We start from the raw sequence: 16,487 nt of genomic DNA, 5'->3' as shown, positions 1-16,487 counted from the left end.
ACTTAAAGACTATAGAGATTACCTCCGACAAATTTATGGCTAAAGCCAGGCCTTTCTCTGGGCAAGGGTAAATTCTTTGCAACATACATGTAACAGGGGGAGTCCATCTAAGCCAAAGGACAACTTCCTTGAGTGACAGTTTGAGTTTCTGCTGAGATCTAAAAGGTATATACTAATTAGGGAATAAATGTTGAGGGTTATCCCAAATTAACATAACAATCTTCTGTTAAAAGGGAGTTGTTAGGTAGTGCCATAGCGACCCATAGCACACCAGGACTAAGCACTGCCTCACAATTCTTTTTTTTCAGCCCACTTTTGCAGGCACTGTGTCAGTCCTTCTAGTGGAAAGTCTTCTTTTTCACTGCCACTCCACTTTACCTTTTTCCAGGGGCCAATCTCTGCTGACAGCATATCCAAATTACAATAGATGAAGTCCTGCCCTACTCCCCTCCATGGAGCATTCTGGCTGTACTTCTTCTAAGACAGGTGTGTTCTTTGGACAGTCAGTGGTACTTTGAATATTCTTCACCAGCACCATAATTCAAATGTACGGATTCTTTGGCTTTCTGTATTTAATTAAAATTAAACTTTCACGTGCACATGAAACTATTGAAAATATGGTTTGGGTCAGGCACACCTTTGCCCTAGTCCTCAAAGTGACATCCTTGCTCTTAAACACTTTGAAGGAATCTTTTATAGCATATTTGCCTAATGCAATACATCATTTGATTTCTTGGCTGCTGCTTCTATGAACATTGATTGTGGATCCAGGCAAGATGAAGTTCTTGACCATTTGTTTTTTCTGTTTGTTATGATGTTATCTATTAGTTCAGTTGTGAGGTTTTGGGTTTTCTTACATTGAATTGCAATCCATATTGAAGGCTGCTGTCCTTTTCTCCTATCAGTAAGTGCTTCAAGCCCTTGTTGCTTTCAGCAAGCAAAGTTGCATCATTTCCACATTTCAGGGTGTTACTAGGTCTCCTTCTAATCCTGATTCTACGTTCTTATCATATAGTCCAGCCTCCTGGATTAGCTGCTCAGCATACAGATTGAATAGTATGGCAAAAGCATAAAACCCTGACACAAACTCCTCTGGATTTTAAGCCATGCAGTATTTCCACCTTCTGTTCATACAGCGGCCTCTTTGTCCATGTACAGCTGCTACATGAGCACAATGAAGTGTAGAATCATATTCTTCTCAAGGCTGTCCATCATTGGTTATGCTCTTCACAGTCAAAGGGATTAAAAAGGAATAAAACTAGTAAAAGGTATTAGGTGGGAATCAGTGTAGCTGGAATCTAGAGAGAAAGTAGGGAAGGTACCACAAAATATGAAGCTGTAAAGTGATATGTTAGGGTAATAGTTGGCTAAATGTAGAAAAAGGTTTTACATGAAATAGACCCCTCACCCCAAACAAAGAAATTTTATTTTGTTTTTGTTCTATTTTAAAGATTCTCTATCATCCCAGATGGTTGCCGGGCTTCAGTCCTTCTCTTGGTTGCACTTCTCAGAGAGCAGGAAGAGAATAATACACTCCCCTTTGTTTCAGGACTGAGAAAGTCGCCCATAGCCTATGCTTAATTCCCACTAGCGAGGACATATTCACATGACTACTGAGCAAAAGGGACTAGGAAAGTTGTCTTCATTCCAGGGGCCACAGGGTCTGGCCCAAATTTGGGGACTTTGGAGGATGAACATGGGAGAAAAACTAGCAGCATTTTTATCCCAGATGGAGCAGAGAACAGAGCATGTAGAATGTTTTAGGCCATGATCAAGGCTGTATACTAAGAGCAATAGAATATGTTGAGGTGTTTACGAAGGATGGCTGGATTACATACTCATTTTTTAATGGTTAAATTGTGTATTGATTACACATGATAATGGATGATATGTAAGTTCCAACTCCCATCTGTAATTTTATCTGCTTCCATTCAATTTAGATATATTGCATAGGGTGATTTTTTTTAAATAACCAAATAAAGGATTAATTTGCTTGGGTGATCATTTTAATGTGAACAACTCTAGGTTACACAACAGTCATGTCAACTACAACATGGTTTCAGAAAACAATGGCTCCTCTGCCCACAAGCAGTCTAAGGTTATGTATAAGTATATTTCAAATCAACCTGGCATCACCCTGAAGGACTTCTACATTTCACACTGTTGGGGCAGTTTATCGAGATTGCTTAAAAGTGGACTAACTTTACACAGCACATTAAAAAAAACATTTATTCAGTGTCATGGTCAGACTATTACATTTAGCAGTCTACAACATGGGTACTAAAAAAGGAAAAAAGAAGCTATATTAATACTCTTTGTTGGAATGCTTTACACTTTCTACAGGACAAAACTAAAATAGCCTGTTATACAATTAGTCAGAAACACAGTCCTCAAGTTCTTTTGCCCATATACATGAGTGTTGTCTAACACATATCTTCTTTGTAGCAGCCAGGCCATGCTACCACTGTGCTTGACTGAGTCCACAAATATGCTATAACCTGTACCTTCCCTGTCACTTCTCTGGCTCTCTCCTGCTAAGCTTTGTTTCCTGGTAGTTATTAAAATCGCCTGCAACTGCCATAAGCTCTTGCTACTGCTTGAACCCCCAGTCCCTCCTTGGTTTCCTGGTATGGCAAATTATTGACCCCCACCACAGTAAGAGCCAGAGTTTCTGCCTCCAAAGTTTCCTCCCTTCATCAATCCAAAATTGGAAGCTTGATTGTTGAAATTGCCCAAATCATCGTAGCTTCAGCCACCTCCGAAATTGCTTCCATCATTACCAAATTCATTGTAACCATCTCCTTTGTCTTCATATCCACCACTGCCTTGACTCCCACCGAAGGCACCACTAAAGTTTCTGCCCTGACCCAAGTTGTCATTCCCACCAAAAGCACCTCCTCAACTGCTACTGAAGTTTCCAGAAGCACTTTGACCTCTGGCTCAAAGAGGCACTGCCATCTTTTGCTTCGACAGGGCTCTCCTTACTTCACAGTTGTGGCCATTCACAGTATGGCATTTCTAAATGACAATCATGGTCAAAAGTCACAAAAGCAAAGCTCCTGTTCTTGCCATTGCCTCGACTTCAGTCATGATTTCAATTCGGTTTTCCCATATTGCTCAAAATAATCTTGCAGGTGGCGCTTTTCAGGTCTTTGATGTCACCGACAAACATCTTTTTCACAGTTAAATGGGCACCTGGTCTTGAGTGTCTTCTCATGAGACAGCCCTCATTGGTTCCACAACTCTTCCATCTACCTTGTGTGGCCTTGTATTTATGGCTGCGTTCACCTCTTCCACATTAGAGTGAGTGAAAGTCTGGAGTGCTAGGTGTTTGGATCTCATTATCCCACAGTCTGTGAGCGTCCCCCATTGCTCAGAATGGCTCTGCAGACTCTCATCTGTTGTTTCAATGCTCAACTCTCTGATGAACAGTTTCTGCAACTGTTCCCACTCTATATGAGACTCTAATTTAGATATTATGGCAGGACGGGGGGAGGGGGAGTCCCTAATGATGCGTCCCTACAGCATCCACAGGCCGAAAGCCGGATAATCATTTAGAAGATATCCCCTGACTATTGTACTGGGAATGCATTTGAAGAGGAGAGTAGTGTAGGATCTAAGAGTAGATATCCAGAGGCTTTTGTGGAAGTCCAGGTGAGAGTAGACAAAATTTTGATAGTGTAGATAGGTAGATTTGAGTAATGTATCTAGCACCTTTAATGTATAATGATTTGGATATGAGAATGAAGGAGAAAGATATATCAAATAATTACCATGTACCATTTCTCCTTAAAAATTCAGTCTTCAGTCACTTAGAGGCGATTATGATAATTCGTAACCCATGACACATCCATGGCCCATACATGACTTTCTTTATTTAGACATTTTATTGGTTATTTTAAGTAATATAAGCACTCAAGAACTCACCACCAAAATAAATTTTATCTTACTAGCCAATTATTTGTGGTAGTTACATTCCATGAGGCCTTATAAACACAGAATTAGTGCTGAGCTAGTCTTGTTCAATCTCAGCAGAGAACATGTGAGCCTGGGAAAATGAGGGAAGCGCTACCTGTATTGATTTTGTGTTGCAAATTTAAGTGAGTAGGCAGATTTACTCGTGTAGTAAAAGATTCGAGTAGTGAGGATTGATTATATGCAATTTCCTCATGTCCTCCCTGTCCATAGGCACCTCCATGCTGATTAAAGGGGGGGGATACTAAAGTTTACCCTGCAAATTGGGTTCCCAGTTAATTCCTACACACATGATTTAGTGACATTTGTTACACTTCACCATATGTTGCCATTTTCATTCATTTTGCTCTGGTGGTGGCTTTACCAGTTGCAAGGGGAGTGAATGATTTAATGTGACTCTTCCAGTCCAAGTCTAACTCTCGACATGGGTCTGGTCAGATGGAGGAACATAGTGATCGAATTCACTGTAATTGTGAACAGAATTCCCTGGAATGCCGTCCTGCTGTGTGTAAAATGAGTCCTCCCAGAAGCAGGAGGGTGGATTTCACTACTAGCAAGAGCCTGGAGTGGAAGGAAGGTGTCACATGGACCCGAGATCTAGAAGCAGTGAGCTTTCTAGAGCCAGAATAGAGCTGTGCTGTCTCAGGTGTCAGAATGGAACAGAATGGTGAATTTCTTAACTCATGGAGCTTGTAAAGGTGCAGGCTTTTGTGCAGGCTTGTGGAGTGGGATGCTTCTGGGCATTTAATTGGGGAAGCTAGACTTGCTGATACAAAGAAGTGAAGCTGAGTGCCTGTGGGCTGAGGATTACTGGAGTGCGGTGCCACTGCTGAGCTGGCCGACCCCCGAGCTTGAGCGGTAAGTCTTTGGGAAGTGGCTTCAGGTTGAATTGTATGTCTAGTGGCAGCTTTAAAAGCATGTTGTAAGGCATTGAACAGCTCTGTCCTAATCACCTCTTACATTATCACCTATCGACTTCCTTAATAACCCTAATCATGCATTTTATCTGAGTTCTGTGTAGCTTCTGCAATGATGTTGGAACTAGACAAAAAGTAGAAAAGATTCATGAAGACAACACACCAGTAATCTAGTTTCCCTGCCCTTTTACCGTCTCATCTTTCCTTTAGAGTAATTATTGCACATTTGGTCTCATTTCAATGATTTTTAAAAGGATCCTCACACTTCCAGGTGATATTTTTTTTTTTGTGAGCCTCTGTGATTTAGTTGAGTAGTGACCTCTGGGAGTAGCTTCATTGCAAATTTTAGAGTATCTCATGGTAACAGTATCAGTGGTCTTGCTCAGAAAAAACAAACTCATTGCCATAGTCTCAACTAAGTCAATGAATCTGGGCGTTTTATGAATTTGCCTCACATAGCCCTCATTGTATTGCGATTCACCGAGTGTGGCTTGGATCACATAGTTGTTCCTGGTGTCTGATCTCAGGATATATGAAGCTATGGCTCATGAAGATCAATCGTCCTCTAGAGACTTCTTTCTTCTCTGAATCTTTGTTCTTTTTGGTTCCAGATGAGTAGGGACTAGTAAACATCTTAGCAGCCCACAAGCTTTTAAGACCCCAGATGGAACTCACCACATTGGAATGCAGAATTTACACTTTCTGACCTATATTCTAACAATTGAGTGACTTGTCCCACAGATCTGTGATGGTCAGCCTTAAAACGCAGAAAACCCATCTTGCAAGGTGTTTCATTATGTCTAAGATCCATGCTGAATATTATTTTTCACTTCCTTGCTTTTAGGAGCCCTGGTGGGATAGTGGCCTTTGTGTTGGGCTGTCAACTGCATTAGCAGTTCGAACTTACTGCTGCATTAGCAGTTCGAACTTACTGCCTATTCCCTCCATAGGAGACCGATAAGGCTTTTGCTTCCGTAATGATTTACAGTTTCATAAAGCCAAAAGAAACTGTTGTATTCTGACCTATAGGGTCACTCTGAGTCAGAATTGACTTGATGGCAATAGGGGTTTTTTGGTTTGCTTTTTTTATTAAGTATTTTTTTGAAACCGTAATGTGCATGTATTAGAGGTTTGTGTGATAAACAATAGCTTATAGTTTGAGGGGACTTTTTTCCACTTAATATAGTATTGCTAAGATTTATAAATTTTTGCCTCATGGTAGTTATTTATTTTACATGTCGTAGTATTCATTGCATGAATATATTGAAGTTTTTTCACTTTTCTGTAGATTTACATTTGAGTTTTCCCTTGTGCTACTATAATATTTCTGTGCATGTCCAGTTGTATACTTCTATATTTCTTAGTATATACTTACAAGTAGAATGCCTACTTCATCTAATATGGAAATGTATAACTATAGGCAGAATTACCAACATATTTTCCTAAGTAGATGCTCTAATTTACATTCTCCCTGACAATTTATACTTAGTAATGTATAAGAGTTTTAATGGAATCACACATTCCACTATTTTGTATTGTCAGATTCATTAAAAAATGGTTCTTCTGGGTAGTCTTGGTTTGTTGTTGTAAGGTGCCATCAAGTTGGCAACTCATATGCAGAACAGAATGAAACACTGCGCAGTCCTACACCATCCTCACAATTCTTTCTATGCCTAAACCCACTGCTGCAGCCACTGTGTCAATCATCTCATTGAGGGCCTTCCTCTTATTTGTTGTCTCTCCACTTTACCAAACATGATGTCCTTCTCCAGGGACTGGTTTCTTCTGACAATATGTGGTCAAGGTATATGAGATGAATTCATGCCATCCTTGCCTCTCAGCCGCTCTCCGGCTTGACTTCTTCCAAAACAGATCTGCGTGTCCTGTTAGCAGTCCTTGTACCTTCAGTGTTCTTCTTCAGCGCCACAGTTCAGATGCACCCGCCCTTCTACAGGCTTCCTTATCAGTGTCCAAGTTTCACATTCATATGATGCAATGGAGGATAACCATGCCTTGGATCCGGAGCACCTTAGTCCTTAAAGTAACAGTCTTGCTCTTCAATCCTCTAAAGAGGTCTTGTGCAGCAAATTCACCTAATGTAGTACATCTTTTAATCCTCTGACTGCTGTTTCCTTGAGCATTGATTGTGGACCCAAGTAAGACAAAATCCTTGACAACTTCACCCTTTTCTCCATTTATCATGATGTTACCTACTAGTCCAATTGTGAGGATTTTGTTTTTCTTATACGTTGAGTTGTAATCCATACTGAAGGCTACAATCCTTGATCTTCACCAGCAAGTGCTTCAATAATCCTTGATCTTCACCAGCAAGTGCTTCAATTCCTCCTCACTTTCAGTAAGCAAGGTTGTGTCATCTGCATACCACAGGTTCTTAATAAGCCTGCCTTCAATACTAATGCAGGACTCTTCTTCATATGTTAGTCAGCTTCTCTGAAACTGCTCAGTATGATGAGAAGATACTACCCTGGCACATACTTTCCTGATTTTAGACCAGGAAGTAGCCTATTGTTCTGTTTGCACAACTGCCTCTTGATCCATGTCCAGGTTCTGATGAGCACAATGAAGTGTTCTGGAATTCTCATTCTTCTCAAGGTTATCCACAGTTTAATATAGTCCACATAGTCGAATGTCTTTGCATAGTCAATAAAACACAAACATCTTTCTGGCATTCTCTGAGTCAAGATCCATCTGACATCGGCAATGATAGCCCTTGTTCCATGTCTTCTTCTGAATCCAGCCTGAACTTCTGGCAGTTCCCAGTCAATTTCTGTTAAGTCGTTGTTGGATGATCTGCAAAATTTACTTGTGTGCGATATCAATGATATATTTCTCTAGTTTGAGCATTCTGTTGAGTCACCTTTCTTTGGAATAGGCATGAATACGGATCTCTACCAGCCAGTTGGCCGTGTAGTTGTCTTCCAAATTTCCTGGCATAGATGAGGGAGTGTTTCTGGTGCTGCGTCAGCTTTCTGAAACATTTCCGTGGATATACCGACAACTCCCAGAGTCTTGTTTTTGGATAACGCGTTCTCTGCAGTTTGAAGTTCTTCCTTCAGCACCGTAGGTTCTTGCTCATATGCTACTTCCTGAAATGGTAGCCTGTCCGACTAGTCTTAGTTAACATCTCCCTAATCATCAATGATGTTATAAGACTGTTCATGTGCTTATTGACTACATGTTTCTTATGTTAAATTCCTTTGTAGTTTTTTTTTAATTAAATGAATTCTTTTTTCTTTCTGATTTGTAGGAGTTGTCTGGATACCCTTGATATTCTACTTATTCAAGAAAGGTTACTTCTCTTTCTTTTAGATGTCATTTTTTTAAGGGGGTTTCGGGCAGATCACTACAGCCAGGCATCCCGCAAAGTAGGCGGGTCACCTTAGGGGCAACCTTTACCTGCTCAAAAATTCATCTCAAATTAGCAGTGAGGATCCGGGCATCACCCCGATTCGTTATTTTCCTTATTCATAAGTTTAAGGCATTTAGATGTTTTTTAATGAGTAGAATGTATATGAGTCAGAATTGATCTGATGGCAGGGAGTTTGGTGTTTTGGTTTTTACTTTTTGCGTCTTGTTTAAGAAACTTATCGATATATTAAAATTTTTACTTTGATATGTGAATCTTGTATCTTAATTCATCAGTAGCTAGGTTTTCATAAATGGCATGAAGTGAGAGTTGTTTTCTCATATGAATTTATTGAATAGCCCTTAATAACATCTCTGTCTTACACCAAGGTACATACTTGTGTGTGCTTTTTCTAGTGCATCCCTCAATTGTCTATCTCTGGATCAATTCGGAGCCCCATTGGCACTCTCGCGTGAGTGTTGACCTGCTAGCGGCAAGGTTGTATTGGAAGCCCGCTAGCCCCTCTATAGGAGAAAGATGAGGCTGTGTGCTCCTGGGGCTTTTCTTTTCTCTGCCTGTGGCAATAGGGGGTCCAGGGAGATCGGCTCTGTCTGCCTTCAGGCTGTTTATTGCAGATGCTTCTTACGTTTTCCCATTTAGGATGTTGTTTACTGTGGTAGGTTTTTTAAGATTCCTTTTTGGGTACAATTATATTATTTACTAAGAGTCTTCATTATGACTGGATCTTAAATTTTATCAGATGCTTTTGGACACCTATTAAGGTGATTAAGAGGTCATCTTGTACTCTTTTTACCACAGTCAATTGTTTTATATTGAATTTTGTAGTAAATTACTTTCTTGCATAGGAGGATAATTGCCTCCTTGCATAAGAGTCACGTCCAGGTGGTCATTTATTGTTTTGCTTTGTTGGTCATGTATTGTTTTGTTTTGCATTGATGGATATGATTTAGTAGTATTTTGTTTGAATTAGCTTGTAAAACCAGCTGGGCTTGGTATTGTATATACATGGAAATATTTGAAATCACTGCTTCAAATTCTTTAATAGTTAAGGATTATTAAGGAATAAAGAAGCGTCTTAATTCGTATTTTCCGTTATATTTTTCACTCCTATATTTCTGACTTGTGCTTTAATGTGATAGTGGTTTTAGTTACTCTACTGATATAACAGTGAACCTATTACAACAGAGCAAAACACTGGCAAGTTTTTAGAATGGTTGTTACGTTTGCCCCAGTCATCACGGCCTGCTGGGCAGGCTGTCTTGCTGAGGGGCTTCTTTGTCACTAACCTTTCACTTATCAGCCTGGTGCTCTTCTCCAGGGAGTGGTCGCTCCTAACAATATGTACAAAGTATGTGAGATGAAGTCTTTCTTTGAGGGAGCATTCTGACTGTACTTTTCCCAAGTCATGGTTCATTCTTGCTTGCTGCTATTAATTAGCCACCCTTTATTTCATATCTGTAGTAGGTTAGCCATTCAGCTGATTTTATTACTAGTTTTTTCTGTTGCTTTCAGCAAACGACCCCTTCACAAGGGTCATTTGATTGATAACAGTAGCAAGATTGCAGTGATGAAATAGCAACAAAAATAATTTTGTGGTTGGGGGTCACCATAACATGAGGAACTGTATTAAAGGGTCATGGCATGAGGAAGGTGAGAACCACTGCTTTAGATTGTCTTAAGCTGCATATTATGTTATTTTCTTAATAGAAATTTTTTATTCCTGGGTTAAACTCATCAGTGCTTAGTGTTAGTGATTTTCAAAGTATTTGATAACCCTACGTTATGACTACAACTATACCCATACAAACCAACATATATATATTTATTAACATAACATTTTCATTTATTAATTTTTTCTATATTAATCGTTTTATTAGAGGCTCATACAACTCTTATCACAATCCATACATACATCAATTGTGCAAAGCACATTTGTACATTCATTGTCCTCATCATTCTCAAAACATTTGCTCTCCACCTAAGCCCCTGGCATCAGCTCCTCATTTTTCCCCTCCCTCCCCCCCCCATGAACCCTTGATAATTATAAATTATTATTTTGTCATAGCTTGTCCTGTCCGACATCTCCCTTTACCCACTTTTCTGTTGTCCGTCCCCCAGGGAGGAGATCACATGTAGATCCTTGTAATCGGTTCCCCTTTCCAACACACCCTCACTCCCTCCACCCTCCCAATATCGCTGCTCATACCACTGGTCTTGAAGGGATCATCTGCCCTGGATTCCCTGTGTTTTCAGTTCTTATCTGTACCAGTGTGCATCCTCTGGTCTAATCATATTTGTTAGATAGAATTGGGATCACGATAGTAAGGGAGGAGGAAGCATTTAGGAGTTATATGTTTCATCGTTGCTATATCGCACCCTGACTGGCTCCTCTCTTCCCTGAGACACTTCTGTAAGGGTCTACAAATGGCCTTTGGGTCTCCAGTGGCCTATAAATGGACTTTGGGTCTGCACTCCCACCCTCATTCACTATGATAAGATTTTTTTTTGTTCTGATGATGCCTAATTTCTGATCCCTTTGACACCTCGTGATTGCACAGGCTGGTGTTCTTCTTCCATGTGGGCTTTGTTGCTTCTGAGCTAGATGGCCCCCTTGTTTACTTTCAAGCCTTTAAGACCCCAGATGCTATTTCTTTGGATAGGTGGGCACCATCAGCTTCCTTCTCCACATTTGCTTATGTACCCATTTTTCTACAGTGATCGTATCAGGGAGGTGAGCACACAATGATAAGATTTTTTGTTCTTTGATGTCTGATAACTGATCCCTTCGGCACCTCGTGATCACACAGGCTGGTGTGCTTCTTCTATGTGGGCTTTATTGTTTCTCAGCTAGATGGCCACTTGTTTACCTTCAAGCCTTTAAGACCCCCTATAGGAGCTGCAGATTCAGTGCCATCCTTTGAAATAAATTCTGAGGGGAGGGGCAGGTGTCCATGTAGTTGTTGGGATTGGGCCCGGCCCCGGCCCCTCAGACCTCTCCACTGGGGGCATTTATTCACTTTTTCATACTTTTCTTACTTCTTAGACTGCTTATCCTTCTGTGCTTCTGGTCCTACCAAGTTTTCAAAGTGCTAATGAAATTTCATACCTATAGAGAAACGTTTTCTGATATTCTAGTCTCAGTTCATGGTTTCAGATTTCTGTTGTCTGTTTTCAAGTATGTACCTCTCATGGGTAGTGCATATACACCTTATTTATTTACTTACTTAATAATTTATTTTGGGAGCCCAAAGTTCTCAACCTTTTTTTATTTGACCTTTAATGAACATTACATTTTTATTACTCTATCATATTTTAGCTGTGACTCAAGATAGACCATAATTTATATATATTATATTTTGATCAATTTTAATATTCCTTTGGGCAGCATCAGCATAATCTTTTGTAAAGACTATGACAAGTAGTTAGTTTCTAGTTTAGGGGTTCCAAAATGAAATAGTTTTGTCATGGTACCTTGAGTGTTTGAATTGGGAGTAGGAGTTAGGAATAGGAAGCGGTAGAGACCTGACGAACTAAGAGTATATGTCCCGCCATGGCGTCCATTCTGACTCATAGTGACTTTAGATAGGGTTTTGAGGCTATGGGAGCAGAGAGCCTCTGTTTCCCCCTGAAGATCTTCAAATGTTTAACAGTCCAATGCTTACCCGACAGCTTCCCCATATACCTTCTCACAGGATTTCATACCAAATTCTTAAAAGTTTGGGGCCAGTCCTACTTGTTATTCCTGTTCTAGCCTCCTTTGTTGTTGTTGTTATTGTTTAAATCCTTCTATTGGAGGCGCTTACAGCTCTTATAATAATCCATACATCCATGTGTCAAGCACATTTGTACATATGTTGCCATCATTGTTTTGAAAACATTTTCTTTGTACTTGAGTCCTTGGTATCAGCTCCTCATTTTTTTCCTCCTCCCCCACCCTCTCACCCTCATGAACCCTTGATAATTTATAAGTAATTATTATTTTCATATCTTACACCGACCACTGTCTCCCCTCACCCATGTTTCTGGTGTTCGTTCCCCTGGGGGGTTGGGGGTGGTGGTTATATATCTATCACGGTTCCTCTTTCTCCCCTCACCTTCTCCCGACCCTCATTGTATCGCTACTCCCATTATTGTTCCCAAGGAGCTTATCTTTCCTGGATTCCATGTGTGTTGAGAGCTCTTATCTGTACCAGTGTACATGCTCTGGTCTAGCCAAATTTGTAAGGTAGAAGTGGGGTCATGATAGTGGGGGGTGGGAGAAGCATTAAAGAACTAGAGGATTGTTGTATGCTTTGTTGGTGCTATACTGCACTCTGACTTGCTCATCCCTTCCTTATGACCCTTCTGTGAGGGGATGTCCAATTGCCTGCAGATGGGTTTTGGGTCTCCTCTGTGCATGCCCTCCCTCCCCCATTCACATCAATATGATTGTTTGTTCTTGATCTTTTGATACCTGATAACCGATCTCATTGATCCGCATGATCACACAGAGTGGTGTGCTTCTTCCATGTGGGTTTTGTTGCTTACCAGCTAGATGGTGTTTGTTTACCTTCAAGCCTTTGAGACCCCAGGTACTATATCTTTTGATAACTAGGCATGTTGAACTACACATGTTTATTTTAAAATTGCAAATAAACTAAAAATTAAAAGTAAGTGGAAGACTATGTAAATAATTTATATTTCAATGAGTTTTTTGTGACATAAAATTAAAAATCTTCCAAATAGGTGTGTGTAAGGTACTTTTTATGGATTTTAGAGATCATATCTCTCTTGTTTACTGTATACTTAGCCCCCAGTGTAATGCCTGGCACATAGGTGCTGAGTAAATATTACTTAAATGAGTGAGTGGCTGATTGTACACTCTTAAAGTCATTTTTGCTAATTCTGTGCACACTTAGCATAGCCACTTGGTGGCACTAAAGTCACGTTAAAAACTTTATGGTGTATTTCACCCATGCATTGCTGCAATTGCTGTTTTTCCACATGCAAAAACGTGGATAGTATAAAAAAGAAATTAGTTTCCAAAATTAAGAAAACAACTTCCAGAAGCTATAAGTTACAGATTTGAAGTGCTTAGATCAAAGAATATAAATACAGATATATTATTTGATATATATAAATCATTTTATTGGGGGCTTGTATTACTCTTATCACAATCCACACATACATCCATTGTGTCATGCACTTTTGTACATTTGTTTCCCTCATCATTCTTGAAACATTTGCTTTCTACTTTAGCCCCTGGTATTCACTCCTCATTTTTTCCCTCCCTCTCCTCCATGAACCCTTGTTAATTTATAAATTATTATTATTTTGTCATATCTTACATCATCCAACGTTCCCTTCACCCACTTCTCCGCTGTGCGTCCCCCAGGGAGGAGATTATATGTAGATCCTTGTAATCTGTTTCCCCTTTCTCCCTCACCTTCCCTCAACCCTCCCAATATTGCCACTCTTCCACTGATCCTGAGGGGATTATCTTGCCCTGTATTCCCTGTGTTTCCAGTTCCTATCTGCAACAGTGTACATCCTCTGGTCCAGGCGGATTTGTAAGGTAGAATTAGGATTATTGTAGTGAGGCGGTAGGGAGAAGGAAACATTCAAGAACTAGAGGAAAATTGTATGTTTCATCATTGCTACACTGCACCCTGACTGGCTCATCGCCTCCCTGCAACCCTTCTGCAAGGGGATGTCCAATAGCCCTCAGATGGGTCCTGGGTCCCCACTAAACTCCCCCTCATTCACAGTGCTATGATTTTTGATCCCTGATACCTGACCCCTTCAACACCTTGTGCTCTCACAGGCTGATGTGCTTTTTCTATGTGGGCTTTGTTGTTTCTCAGTTAGATGGCTGTTTGCTTATCTTCAAGCCTTTAAGACCCCCACTCTATATCTTTTGATAGCTGGGCACCATCAGCTTTCTTCACTACATTTCCTTATGCACCTGCTTTGTCTTCAGCTACCGTGTTGCAACAGGCTGGTGTACTTCTTCCATGTGGATTTTGTTGTTTCTCAGTAGATGGCCTCTTGTTTACCTTCAAGCCTTTAAGACCCCTGATGCTTTATCCTTTGATAGCTGGGCACCATCAGCTTTCTTCGACTCATTTACTTATGCACCTTCTTTGTCTTCAGGGCAGATCAAAGAATATTTAATAATATTCTGTGCTGAAGCTTCAACACACTTCTCTAATGTGTTGTGAATTTCAAAGTTTATGTAATTACTGGTACATTTTAACTTCTCCCAACTTCATTCTTACCTCTCTTAGCCCTAGATAATTTCACCTCATTATAACCTCAGCCCGAGATAAAAAAACACTATATATTTTCAAATTTTATTCAGCTACTTTTATGAAATCTTTATTCATTAAAAAATTCACTCAAAAGATAAATTAATAAAAATTAACAACACATTAATTATATTATGCATCTTTTGCCATTTCCTAATTCATCAATTAAAAGTCAGTTTAAGTATGAGTGCTTTTAAGAGAGGAATTATAGGACTGTGGCAGTATCATTATATAATAGAGGGTTATAAAAATTTCAGAGGGTAAGTCAAGTTTTTTCATCTGAATAAAGGAGGATAAAAATAGATAATACACAGATAAATCCCACAAGACTAATAATGAGAGTAGCTATACCAGGAGGGTAAAGTGGAAGGTGGTAGGAGAAAGGGGGAACCGATCATAATGATCGACATATAATCCCCTTCTAGGGGGATGGACAACAGAAAATTGGGTGAAGGGAGATAGCAGTCAATGTAGGACATGAAAAGGTAGTAATTTATAAATTATTAAGGGTTCATGAGGGAGGGAGCGCCGTGGAGGGGGAAATGAGTTGATACCAAGGGTTCAAGTAGAAAGAAATGTTTTGAAATTTATAATGGCAACATATGTACAAATGTACTTGACACAATTGATTGTTATAAGAGCTGTAAGAATCTCCAATAAAATGATTTATTAAAAAAATAGATAATATGGAAATATAAAGTCATAAGCTAATAGTACTTTAGGAAAATTTAAAAATAGAAAGGGATATTTAATTTTTGTAACTAAATATAGTGGTAGGATGAAGCTGCATATTTAATAAACCACTTACCAAATTTAGTTCAGTTCTACAATGAACCTTGTTGGCATTCCTACAGATCTCCTTTGAGTTTCTCTCTAATCTGTGGTCTCAGCACTGCATGGGTATTACAGGGAATATGGAAGGCACCCTTGTCCATGAACCAAAACCCAACTCACTGCCATCAAGGCCATTCTGACTCCTGGAGACGCTATAAATCTTGTTGGGAGACCACGTATGTGTACAGAGCTAGTTTATAGAACAGTGGCTACAATCACAGGTGCTGAAACTAGCTCATTGTTTAGCTGTGTGTTCTTGGGCAAATTATTTAACCTCTTTGTACTTCAGTCTTTGAAAATGTAAAATAAAGATAATAATACTACTCCTTTATAGTTTATGAGAGGTTTAAAAGAATTAATACATGTGAAGTACCAAGAAAGTATCTGTCGCATTGTTCAATGCTATCCAAATATTTTCTTCTCTGACTGGAATATAAGCTTCAAATAATTTGTAAAACGGACAAATCACAGATGACTACGGTAAAGACTACATATTATTGAGTGAAAACATATGTAGACAATATAAGCCCTTTTGGGAAATTGGGTAAATTGTTGGATTATTTCTCCAAAATTTATGAACTTGAGTTGAGTTTGGATAGGTAGGAGTTGTGTTTCAAGCAAGTGAATAGAAGATGAGGACAAATTCTGTTGGCTTAACTAGCTATGTTTCAGATTAGGAAAAATTAGTCATGTAAAATTAGTCATGTTACCCTCACTGGATGGATTGGTAATCACTCATGCTATGAGTTCATTTTAATATACTTGGTTTTCTGGAATTTTCAACTCTGAAATTACAGCAGATTATTGGAAACAGACTAGAATACAAATGAATCATGTTTGCTGTGTTTATGCTAAAACTATAATAAAAACAAGAACATTACATTTTATTTTTAAGGCTACAGTCACTTGTTACAAACTTTTCAAAACAAATTGCATATGTCTTTTTATATTTTACAGGTAATTAATAATGCTTGTGCCACGCAAGCCATAGTAAGTGTGTTATTAAACTGTGCCCACCAAGATGTCCATTTAGGAGAGACATTGTCAGAGTTTAAAGAATTTTCACAAAGCTTTGATGCAGCTGTG

General features: G+C 39.4%; 1 protein-coding gene, 1 non-coding gene and 1 pseudogene across 6 annotated transcripts in view; 1 reads left to right on the top strand and 2 right to left on the bottom strand.

Moving 5' to 3' along the window:
* UCHL5 (ubiquitin C-terminal hydrolase L5) overlaps positions 1–16,487 on the top strand; it is a 65,452-nt gene that overhangs the window by 25,578 nt on the left and 23,387 nt on the right. For all 5 annotated transcript variants that reach the window (XR_012779110.1, XM_075528553.1, XM_075528565.1 and 2 more), the window contains one exon: positions 16,359–16,484. Coding sequence is in view for 4 of the 5 variants with exons in the window: in XM_075528553.1 (XP_075384668.1) it covers positions 16,359–16,484 (126 nt within the window). In the remaining variant the exon portion in view is untranslated. The remainder of the gene's footprint in view (positions 1–16,358; positions 16,485–16,487) is intronic.
* Positions 2,559–12,760, bottom strand: LOC142429495 (heterogeneous nuclear ribonucleoprotein A1-like 2; annotated as a pseudogene).
* On the bottom strand, positions 8,246–8,395 carry LOC142438096 (U12 minor spliceosomal RNA). Its single transcript, XR_012782543.1, has one exon. It is a non-coding gene; the product is annotated as a U12 minor spliceosomal RNA (small nuclear RNA).

Source organism: Tenrec ecaudatus, chromosome 1 (genome assembly GCF_050624435.1).
Source record: "Tenrec ecaudatus isolate mTenEca1 chromosome 1, mTenEca1.hap1, whole genome shotgun sequence".
Taxonomy (NCBI): Eukaryota; Metazoa; Chordata; class Mammalia; order Afrosoricida; family Tenrecidae; genus Tenrec; species Tenrec ecaudatus.
The sequence above is the reverse complement of the archived record's forward strand: the minus strand, read 5'-3'. Positions and strand labels throughout refer to the sequence as shown.